Genomic DNA, 12,088 nt, shown 5'->3' with positions numbered 1-12,088 from the left:
CATGAGAATCTTACTCTTTATTCTTGGACAGTAATAATTGGGATAATCTCTATACTTGACATCTTTTGACACATAGTAGGTGCTCAGTAAACATTCATTCTGACCTTTCTCTATAGGAATTTGTCTAGTGGTTCAGCCTTAAAAAGCTGTTTCTTTTAGTTTTCCTAAGATGGTTGCTACTGGACAAAGTGTGATTGAAATCTGGGGAGGTTCTTTTCAGGGAGCCTGGATGAGGGAGAGCTGAGGGAAGAGTAGGGCTATGGGCAAGCTGCTTCATTCCCAGGCTCAAGAGTACGGGTGGGAAATCTTTGGTTTATTACAGAGGAACTAACTTCTACATTCCTTACTGTTTGTAGATACTGCAGTTCTGGGTCAAGGATAGACACAAGGTCCCATGAGTAGCAGTACTAGGATTTAAATCCAGATCTCTTGTCTCTAAAACACATTTGCATTTGTAACATCACATCCCATTTCTTTGTAAGCACACTATTTTTTTTTCCTAATAACTTTTTTTAGAATCAATGCCTTACTACATAGTCTGAGCTGGCCTTGAACTCAGCTTTAACAGCTGTAAGCCATGAAGTGGTTGCTGGGGTTTGAACTCTGGACCTTTAGAAGTGCAGTTGGTGTTCTCAACCACTGAGCCATTGCTCTAGCACTGGCCTTGAACTCAGAGTGTAGCCCAGGTTAGCCTCAAACTTGCAATCCTCTTGCCTTAGCCTCCTAAATCCTGGTATAAAAGTGGCCCTCACCACGGAGCACAGAGCACATATGCACTAATTGAGAGAATAGAGCCATGACTGGCTATCTTGATGTCTACCATATAGGTTTGGTGTTTTGTTATCTAAATGTTGCATTTGAAAGTGAGGTGCAGACAGCCATACACAATCCCTAGATACCTGGCCACATCTTTGACATGTACGTTCTTGCACATAAATACAATACTTTATTCACATTTCAAGAAATTAGCTATAATTATGACTTTTGAAGGCTTTTTGCTGTTGCTAGTTTTATGATTACTAGCCTCAAGTGATTGGTTTTTTTTTTTTCAATTTTTAAAAAATTGTTGCCGGGCGTGGTGGCGTACGCCTTTGATCTCAGCACTCCGGAGGCAGAGGCAGGTGGATTTCTGAGTTCGAGGCCAGCCTGGTCTACAAAGTGAGTTCCAGGACAGCCAGGACTACACAGAGAAACCCTGTCTCGAAAAACAAAAAAAAAAAATTTGTTTTGATTTGCTTTTGTTTGCTGTTTTATGAATCAGAGTTTTACTTTGTAGCCCAGGCTAGCTTCTAACTCTTCTATCCTCCTGTCTCAGCTTCTTGAGTATTAAAATTCTAGACAAGCATCACAATGGCCAGAAGGTGACATGGTTTCACTTTTGATGTAGAACCATACCCCATCCTGCCATTTTCCTCTCTGTTGATGTTGCAGACCTACCCCGTGGAGTGTTCCATCCTGGATTTGTCCCTTGTTGCTAACTACAGATGTTTAAGATCAGGGATAGTCACCAGTCTTCTTTTATCCCACAACATACTACGTTTATGCCTCTGTTCTTAATTGATGCTGATGGCATGACTGAATACATCATTTCTAGGCTGTACTCTGGCATAGCAGACACTACTTAAATGTGAGGGGAGAAGCCTGAATTTGATTCTAAAGTATGATTAATGGCAGCACGCTTCATGTCAGTGCGTTCTGCTGTTTGGTAGTAGTCCTGGTTTCTGTATTCGATAAGTTTGGAAATTAATGCAGACTTGGTGCATGTTTTAACATTTTGAACTATATTTTCCCTCCTTTTCCCTTTAGAAACAAGAGTTCAAATCCAGGAGTCTGTGAGAGGAAAAGATGTATTTATCATCCAAACCATCTCAAAGTAAGTGCTTTCTCACTGCCTCTTGAATATGCCTATTAGAGTCTGAAGAGTAGGCCACACAGGAGAAGGTCGTTTTAAGATTGGTGTGCTTTTTTATTTGAGAAATGAGGACAGTTGAACCCTACCATTCTCATGCGTGGGTGAGATGGCGGCCTCTAGATCCAGTGGAACCTGAGTCACTATGAACTCGTGGACACTAGGAGAACCAGTGCTCTTCACCACCGAGCTGTCTCTGCAGCCCCCTTTGCTGACTTTTCTAGTGAAACTGCTGACTTTTGTTGCCCTCTCCTTTATCCTCCTTTGTTTTGTTTTTAAAGAGATAAACTCTGCTGTGCTTCAGTCCATCCCTAGATTCCTAGTGTCAAGCGACATGTCTGCCTCAGCCTTCCTAGGCACATCCCACTGTGCCCGCCCTTCTCTAGATTAGTTTGTTTGGGTGTTTATTGTTGATTGTTTTGACAGGGTCTTGTGTATCTCTGGCTTCAAACTTGCTATGGGGCCAATAATAACAAGTTGCTGTTCCTCCTGCCTCCACTTGAGTTCTGAGACTACAGGCGTGTGCCCCTATGCGCAGTGCTGAGGATTTAACCCGGGGCTTTGTGCATGCTAGCGAAGAATTCTACCAGCTGAACTGCAGATCCTTTTCTGTATTGTTTTGTTTTCTTAGATGTACTTGTTTTTATTCTATGTGTATGAGCATTTTGCACACATGTATATAAATGTACTGCATGCATTCCTGGTACCTATGGAGACCAAATGAGGGTATTAAGTCCTTTGGGTCCTTTGGAACTGGAATTAGGGACAGTTCTTGTGTCTCTGTCTCTGTCTCTGTCTCTCTCTCTCTCTCTCTCTCTCTCTCTCTCTCTCTTTCTCTCTTTCTTTTTAAATTTAATTTAAGGTTTATTAATTTAGTTTTACCTTTATGAATAGTTTGTCTGTATGTATGTACATGTACAGAAGCCAGACGAGAATGTTGGGTCCCCTAGAACTGGAGTAACAGATAGTTGTGCAGTGTCACATGGGTGCTAGGAACTGAACCCAGATCTGCAAGAGTAACAAGTGGTCTTAACCACTGAGCCAACCCTCCAGCTCCCTCTTGTGTCTTCTTGATGAGGGAAGTGGCAGACAGTAGACGTTCTTTTTTTTTTTTTTTTTTTTTTTTTTGGTTTTTCGAGACAGGGTTTCTCTGTATAGCTCTGGCTGCCCTGGAAGGAACTCACTTGGCTCACTTGGTAGACCAGGCTGGCCTCGAACTCAGAAATCCGCCTGCCTCTGCCTCCCAAGTGCTGGGATTAAAGGCCTGCGCCACCAGGCCCGGCTGACAGTAGACGTTCTTAGCGATAGATTCTATTCAGTTTTTCTAGCAATCAAGAATCGTGTTGGCAATTAGGTTCTGTGGCAGAACTGTTATCAGCTGACCCTGTCTTTTGGCTCCACATAGGACATTGAGCTCTGTCTTAACTAGGTTACAGAAAGTATGCATGCATATCAGGATCTTCTTTCTGAGATGCAAAGAAATAGACCGAGGATTTGATGGTGTCACATTCAGCTGCTTCTTCATTGTATTGGTTGATTGACTTGGTGATGGAGGAATAGCAGTAGTAAGGATTAGACCCAGAGCCTCCTATTGTTGGGCAAGCATTGTACCACTGAGCTACACTGCTACTCCTTACTTCATTTTAGTAACAACCAGTTTAAGCCAGTAAAACCTAAGACAGATTCTAAGTGAAGAAAATTTCTGTCCATTAACTGACATTTTCTTGTCATCCATTTGCTCATGAGTTAGTGGTAGTAAGCTTGCTTGGTACTCCTGATTTGTTAGCCTCAGGATGACTTTCTGCTCATTGCAGGTTCCCCTACTTATCCTTCCCCACAGAATGCTTTTCTGAAGTTACTTTAGTTAATCTGGGATCAGGCTAGTTCAATAGTGATAGAACCTTTTCATCCAAATGTTGGCATTCAATTATTAACAATATTTGTTGAATATTTTCAATAATTGGGGTCCTGTTGCATGTGTGAGATGCTTTCATGCTTGGAACAGTTGATGATCTGGTAAGGAACTATACACAGGGAACATGATAAACCAGAAAAGGTGACGCAATTCCAGCACTCAGAGGCTGAGGCAAGAGGATTATTAGTTCCAAATTAGTATCATCTACAAGGTATATTAGCCCTGTAGCCTTCAGGTTGTGTGCATCTGTGGCCCAACCCATTTATAAACATCAGTATCATGTCACAGTGCCAAAAGGTTGGCACTCCGAGCATAGTGAGACCTTCAGAGAAAACAAAACAAAAAACCAGAGAGTTTAATAGATACCAGGTACACCATAAAATAATAAGTGCTGTGTGACATATAACACAAAAGAAGTGCTATGGCTGTAACTCACTGGTAGAAGGGTTGGTTGTCTTGCATTCAAGAGCCTCTAAACTCAATACTCAACATTGCCAAAAGTTGTCTGGCAGTGGTGGCACACGCCTTTAATCCCAGCACTCGGGAAGCAGAGGCCAGCCTGGTCTACAAAGTGAGTTCCAGGACAGCCAGGGCTACACAGAGAAACCCTGTCTCGAAAAACAAAACAAAAACAAAAAACAAACAAACAAAAATGATGGGAGAGAGTTGAGGTGATGGTAATAAGAGGGCAGAGGGCAGACAAGGTAGGCCTCAGTGAAGAAGAGCAGTGAGTGTCTAGGAAGGCTTGTGGAACAGATGTCAAGGTGAAAAGTGTGAAAGCAGATCATAGAGGGGCCTGGGAGGCTCTGAGTAGTACAGTCCTGAGTGCTGGTTCCTGCTATGGATGAGAATAGGAACCAGTTCAGGGCCTTGGGCCTTTGCACTGACTTCCACTTTAAAGAACAAGCTACTCTGTTTGGAGTGTAAACTGAGGGGCCAGTGGAGGAGGTGGTAATAGAGATTCAAAGGCATGTGAAGAGAGGAGTCGAGCCACCTCTAAGCTCGTGCAGAGCAGCCTGAGGAACAGTATGGCCAGTGAAGTAGTGGTTACAAATTTTTTGATGATTAGGCATTTGCAAGGAAGAACAGTTCCTTTAGTTAGGTTTTAACATTCAAATGGAAGCGCCTAGCAACAGCTAGTTGGAGTACTTTCTGAAGGGGATTTGGGCTATCGATAGGACTATGAGAGTGGCCAGCATTTACAGAGCCTGAGAGGTGAAGGGTGACAGGAGGAGACGACAGTAGAATGTTTCTTTGGCAGGTGGTGAACCAAGAAAGGAGTCAAAGAAAACAGAAGAAGGAGGCAGAAGGCTATTGTGCACCTAAAGTAAGCACAGCCGAGAAGCTGCCATAGAAGCAGAAAGGCAAAGGAAAGACTGTTTTTAGCCAGTCCATTGTTGGAGGCTGTTGATGAAAGTTGGGGAGCTGTTTTGGAGACCAGAGCTTCTTTGAAGTGTACATAGGAGAAACAAGGAGAGTGGGACTGTAGACTTCTCTCTTGAGGTGTCCTACAAAGACAGGCAAAGAACTGGATGATGAGGTTCACAAGTTGTTTAGGATGAGAGGCAGAAGAGTGAGGAATGATGGTGACACTGGTCCTCCACAGAGCATGGCGAGGGGATGGCCACTAGAGTGTAACTTTAGAGATTGTAAAAAGTTCCCGCTGCTGCCCAGTGGCTGAGTGCATGTGGTGGGAAAGCCGGCTTCTGACCCTCCTTAGTGAGGAAGCAGAGCGCATCTGTCAGGAGCTGACGGCGGCTTGGGAGGAGAGGGGTTTGTCCTTTTTGTCTAATGCTTCAAGTGTATCGTAGTCGTAACATGCTAAGTGTCTGACATTGCACACGGGTTTCAGGGACGTGAACACCACCATCATGGAGCTCCTGATCATGGTATATGCATGTAAGACCTCATGTGCCAAGAGCATCATCGGAGTGATCCCCTACTTTCCTTATAGCAAGCAGTGCAAGATGAGAAAAAGGGGCTCCATTGTCTCAAAATTGCTGGCTTCTATGATGTGCAAAGCTGGTAAGAATGACTGTTTGTTTGTTTGTTTAAGACAGGGTCTGTCTATGTAGTCCTGGCTGTCTTGAAACGCACTACATAAACCAGGCTGGCCTCAAACATATAGAGATTTGCCTCTTTCTGCCTCCCAAGGAGGAGACTAAAGTTCTGCACCACCATGACAGATTTGTTTTTGACCTTAGAAATTTCAAAGCATTATCTTGACTAGAGTTGTAAAGAAAGCACAAGTAGTGAAACAGATAGTTTATACAGTGGGCTTCATTTTCCAGGAAAGATGTGCTGGTCACCCAGCAGTTAGCTGCCTGTAACCTTGGTGTGTCAACCCCACAGTACTGCAGTGGTATATTTCACATACCACCTAAGTGGCAGATACAGCACCAGTACACTGTCCTAGGGGAAGAGAAGGACATCACAAGATTTGGTGACATTATTCCTGGTGACATGAGGTTTAAATTTGTCAATTATTTCTTTCTGGAACTTGTCATTAAGTGCTTTTGGATCATGGGTATCTGAAATTATGAGAAGTATGCCACAGGTAAGCTGGGGTCTAGTTTAATTAGAAAACTGTAATTTGCTAATTATTGGAATTCTAATTATTAAAATTGGAATTCTGTTTTCAATTCACTAAGATACAAATAATGACTTTTGTTATATTTTTTCCTGAATTACTTGTTAACATTCATGTTGATATGTCATATTTTTTCAGTAATATTCAAGTTTTGAGAGGAGAAAAATAATTTTCAACCTTTTAGACTTTAATACAGGAACATTTTCATTTTATAAATAGTTGTATTTTATAAACCACATGTTATTTTCTGTTAAACATTTTCAGGTAACAACCTAAGTATTGTAAAAAACATTTTTATATTTTTTAATTAGTGTACAGGTTATTATGTGTGTTGGTCAAGGAGCAACTTTGGCCATTGTTCTCAGGTGACATCCACCTTTTTTTTGAGACAGGATCTCTCATTGGCCTGGAGCTCCGTGTAGGCAAGGCAACTTTACTACTTCTTCCTGTTTCTCAATACCTCTTTTTCCTTTTCTCTAGTACCACTTCTAGTTTCACAACCCATACCTACATATTAATATATGCAAGTTGTAAAGGGTAGGATCCACATATGAAAGAAGACATGCATATTTGTCTTTCTGAGCCTAGATTACTTTGTTCAATATAATTTTAATCTTTATAGCTGGATAAAATTCCATTGTGTACATGTGCTACAATTTCATTATCTATTCATCTGCTGACAGACATCAGGTTGATTCTGTTTTCTTGTGATTGTGAGTACAGTAGCAGTATGTGTGGATATGCAAGGGTTTGTGTGGCAGAGGTAGACTCTTCATGTCTGCCAAGCAGTGGTTCAACTGGGATAGGTGGTAGTTCTTTTTCTTTGTTTTTCTTTTTTTCTTTTTTCTTTTTCAAAACAGGGTTTCTCTGTATAGCTCTGGCTGTCCTGGTACTCACTCTGTAGACCAGGCTGGCCTCGAGCTCAAAAATCCGCCTGCCTCTGCCTCCCAAGTGCTGGGATTAAAGGCGTGCGCCACCACTGCCTGACTTCTTTTTCTTTTAATGTGTATCTCTATTTTGACTATGAATTATTTCTGTGTACCACATGTTTGCAGTACCCCCAGGCCAGAAGAGGGCATTCGATCCTCTGGAACTAAAGTTCTAGCTGTCAGTTGCCCGAGTCCTCTAGAGGAGCAACTATTGTCTTTAACCCCTAAGTCCCTTCAGCCCCTGGTAGCTCTCTCTTTTTAATTTTGTGAGAAGACTCCACATTGATTTCATGGTGACTGCATAAGTTTAGACCTCACTAGCATTAGTGTTTCTCTTTCCCTGTGTCTCTGACAGCAATTATTGTTATTTGCTTTCTTGGTGGTGCCGTTTTAACTAGGGGAGGCGAAATCTCAAAGTCAAAATCTCAAAGGCTGGCAGGCTTCTGTTTGTTTGCTTTTTCTAAGACAGGGGGTCTCACTAAGTAGACCATGTCAGCCTTAAACTGCAGTTGAAAAGCTTAAAGGAATGCATCTCACCACATTCAGCTCAAAGTAGTTTTATGTTTCCCTGATGGCTCAAGATGTCAAACACATGGATATAATTGTTGGTCATTTGTATGACTTCTTTTGAGAGCTGTCTGTTCAGTCTGTTCACCTATGGAATGATTGGCAATTTGAGGGTTTGGTTTTTGGGGGTTTTGTTTTTTCATTTTTCTGCTGTTTAATTTGTGCATTTCTTTATATTCTAACTAACACCTTCCTTACATGTAGCTAGCAAAGGTTTTCTCCTGTTCTGTAGGCTGGCTGTTCATTCCACAGCCTAAGAATTTTATATGTGTTTGTACATACTTTAACAGATGTCTGTGTTGTGTGTGCTTGTATGTTAGTGTACATGATTAAGGGAGGCATAGATCACAGAAGTTTGTGCCGACAAAGGACTGAGACTTCCCCAGGTCACCGCTTTTTACAGATACTCACTATAGAATACATTTCCATAGTAGCTTTACAAAGAAGGCAGAAACAAAACACAGCTTTAAAAAATATAAACCCTAGCAACTTCAGTCCTGGGGAACCATATTAGTTATTTAGGTTACTGATGTAACAGAACACCTGACAAACACAACTAGAGGGAGAGAAAGTTTATTCTGACTCACAGTTTGAGTACGGTCTGTCACACAGACGCTAAGGTAGCTAGGCCTTGAAGCAGCTCACAATACTGCACTTGCAGTCAGGGTGGAATGACAAATGCTGGGCTCAGCTAGCTTCCTCCTTATTCACTCAGACACCAGCCTAGGTGTGATGTCACCCACATTTATAATGAATCGTCTTGCTTCAGTGTAATCAAAATAACCCTCACAGTCATGCCAGACGCTAATCACTCACATGTATCTCCAAGACTTACCTCTAGGTGATTGCAAATCCTTTCAAGTTGACGTTATTAACCACTGTACCCCTTTGAAACACTAACAAGCTTCGACAGAGGAAACAGGCTAGCTCACTGAGTCATCTGGACTCTTTCTCCTTTCTCTTACAGGATTGGATAGACCACACAGGTTCCGCTCCTTATTCTTTTGGACAATACTACTTCTTAAATATTCCCGTACCTTTTTCTGGTAATCATTTCAGATGTCACAGTGTGGGTGAAGAGGTCTTGGTATCTTATGTTGGGTTTTGTCATCCCTGCTAAGGAAAATTCTAGGAGATACAATCAGCTGTAGTAACATTTGTAGAAATATTTCTTTGTTAAAATTATCTGCTGTTTCTGTACTTTAAGGGCTTGTTGTTGTTGATTTGCTTGTTTGTTTGTTTGTTTTTTTCAAGACAGGGTTTCTCTGTGTAGCCCTGGCTGTCCAGGAATTCACTCTGTAGAGCAGGCTGGCCTCGAACTCAGAGATTCAGAGTGTGCACGTGGGTATGTGCACATGTATGTAGGTTTCTAGAGGACAAAAGAGGGCCTTAGCCTTTGGAACTGGAATTACAGGTGGTTGTAAGCCTCCTAACGTGTACTGGTCACCAAACTTACATCCTCTACAAGTTATTTGCTGAGCTCTCTCTCTCTGCCCCTACTTCTTATCTTCAAATGGAAGTGAAAATCATACATCTAATATTACTAAAATTATAAGCAGAGGTGCCAGGTTTTTATGATAGGACAGTGTTTGCTCCGTCATTGTTATATAGGTGTCTTAGAGTCCTGTGGTACTGTTGACATGTTTAACTTGCTTATATTTGAAGGTCTGACTCATCTCATCACTATGGATTTACACCAGAAGGAAATCCAGGGCTTCTTCAATATTCCAGTGGATAATTTAAGAGCCTCCCCCTTCCTGTTACAATATATTCAAGAAGAGGTAAGCTAGCTCTAACTTTTTATGTTAATAATTCTGGGATGATATAGTTTCTGTTTCTTTTAGTTTTTCTTAAAAGACCAAAACTTGATGTATTCTGTTAAACTTTATAAGTACAAGTCTCTAAAAATTTCATATCTGTAGATTTTTTTTTCCCCCAAAATTTGCTTATGTGTGTGGTTGTTTTGTTTGCATGTAGGTATGTACACCATGTGTGTGCCTGGTGCCCTTAAAGGCCAGAAGTGGACATCAGCTCCCCTAGAAATGGAGTTGTGAGCCCTCCAGGTGGTGCTGGGGACTGCATCCGTGTCCCTGGGAGAGTGCTAGTTGCTGAGCCGTTGCCTCTTCACCCCTCTCCTTATTTATTGCCTTATGAGTTCCTCATCACTGACTTTTTCATCCATTTTTGCTGGCCTTTTCCCCTGGTATCCCATTTCATCAGCCCTCTTGGTAGTTTCTGAAGGGAGACTGTCTCTAAAATAAGATCTGTTTTTACTTAAGCTGACCCTTTGTTGGACCATGCAGAGGCAGATTCTGTTCCATGATCTTACTCAAGTTTCCAGACTTTGTTAGTCTTATGAGTATTTGTGATCTGCTGATTTAGAAGCCTTTTACATGTTTGGTTTGTGCCACACATGGGTGTTTTGCTTTTAGGAGCTCTTGTTAGCACATGGAGTGTTTCTCTGGAGTGACTTTTCCAGAGAGCTTCATTTCTTGCTGGTGTATTTAAGGGCAACACTTTCTACATTTTTTTTTTTTTTAAAGATTTATTTTTTATATACATAAGTACACCGTAGCTGTCTTCAGACCCACCAGAAGAGGGTGTCAGAGCTCATTACGGGTGGTTGTGAGCCACCATGTGGTTGCTGGGATTTGAACTCAGGACCTTTGGGAAAGCAGTCAGTGCTCTTACCCACTGAGCCATCTCACCAGCCCACTTTCTACATTTCTAAAGCATGTTTCCTGGTTGACAGTCCAAGCCTTCCTCGTGGGCCTGGTCTTTGGTCCTTTTGTCTTGCAGTGGTTCTGTCTGGTTGGCTGTCACCTTTCTTTGGCAGGGTTTGGCAGGCACAGCATTAGCTGCTTTTCTTGTCGAGCACTAGGACAGAAGGGTCTGACAGAGTGGGGAAGGTATGCTTGACTGCAGCATGAGGCAGCCGCTTACACAGCACCTAGTCAGGAAGCCCAGAGGGGAGTGCTGCTGCCCAGCCGTCTTCTCCTCGAGTCCAGGACCTAGTCAGTCCATCAGTGCCGCCCAGATTCAGGGTGAGTCTTCCCTCCTTAGGCAGGCCTTTCTGAAAACACTCTTGGAGATATACCAAAGGTCTGATGGTTCTAAATCCACTTAGGTTTACAGTCAAGACAACCAGCACAACCATTCATAGTGAAGTGATTTAGAAGTGTTTTTGAAAAGAAAGATGTATAGAAGCCTTTAATGAAAGATGGTGCAAGCCTTTCATCCCAGCACCTGGGAGGCAGAGGCAGGCGGATTTCTGAGTTCGAGGCCAGCCTAGTCGACAGAGTGAGTTCCAGGACAGCCAGGGCTACACAGAGAAACCCTGTCTCGAAAAACCAAAAGAAAAGAAAGAAAAGGAAGGAAGGAAGGAAGATGTATAGAATATCTGCATGTTTTATATTTAATATACATTAAAACCAGTAATTAAAAATAATATGCTGGACTGTGATGATGTGTAGCTTTTATCCCAGCTCTTGGGAGCCAGAAGCAGGTTGACATCTGTGAATTTGAGGACAACCTAGTATACAGAGCAAGTTCTAGGACACCCAGGGCTACACAGAGAAACCTTGTCTCAAAAAAACAAACAAGAAAACAAAACTATAGTAGATAGATAGATAGATATTCGTTCAGATTTTTATTTACTGATTAATTTTGAGATGGGCTTCTGTTTGTTACCCAGGCTGATTTTGAACTCTGGGAATCAAGTAATCCTGCCTCAACCTCCTGTACATGGCTGTAACTTATTATTTTTGTGAGGTTGGCACTTACTGTGCAGGCCAGGGTGGAGTGACTGCACTTTGCGTTTGTCTTGGTCTAAACACTTGGCTCCTTACATAACGGTGTTCTGGGCAAATTGGCGCTTTCCTCCCAGATTTCCTCAGGAGCTCATTTCTCCTGGTGACCAGCTACTGAGCTGCTTGTTTGGACTAATAGCTTCCTTCTAGGTCACTTGGTTCTTTCACATCAAACCTTGATGTTTGTGTTTATAAGATTTCCTGGTATATCCTCTGAAGACACAATGAGCCTGTTTTTATTAGAGTCCTTTGGTTTTATTAGGGCTTTGTTGGCTGCTATGTTGTCTCTTGGCAGGGTGTGATGTTATTTGATGAGGCAAAGAAGTGCATGAAATAGTTCAGAAAAACTTATGGCTAAAACAAGGTACC

The 12,088-nt window shown here is 42.1% G+C and overlaps 1 protein-coding gene across 4 annotated transcripts in view; it reads left to right on the top strand.

Moving 5' to 3' along the window:
- Nucleotides 1-12,088, top strand: part of Prpsap2 (phosphoribosyl pyrophosphate synthetase associated protein 2) — a 33,444-nt gene that overhangs the window by 8,512 nt on the left and 12,844 nt on the right. For all 4 annotated transcript variants that reach the window (XM_021211591.2, XM_021211587.2, XM_021211590.1 and 1 more), the window contains 3 exons: nt 1,807-1,873; nt 5,677-5,849; nt 9,576-9,691. In XM_021211591.2, coding sequence (XP_021067250.1) covers nt 5,696-5,849; nt 9,576-9,691 — 270 coding nt within the window. In that variant the 5' untranslated portion in view covers nt 1,807-1,873; nt 5,677-5,695. The remainder of the gene's footprint in view (nt 1-1,806; nt 1,874-5,676; nt 5,850-9,575; nt 9,692-12,088) is intronic.

The sequence above is a fragment of the Mus pahari genome, chromosome 14, assembly GCF_900095145.1.
Source record: "Mus pahari chromosome 14, PAHARI_EIJ_v1.1, whole genome shotgun sequence".
In the NCBI taxonomy this organism is placed as follows: Eukaryota; Metazoa; Chordata; class Mammalia; order Rodentia; family Muridae; genus Mus; species Mus pahari.
Note: the sequence above shows the minus strand (reverse complement) of the source record. Positions and strands in the feature narration are given on the sequence as shown.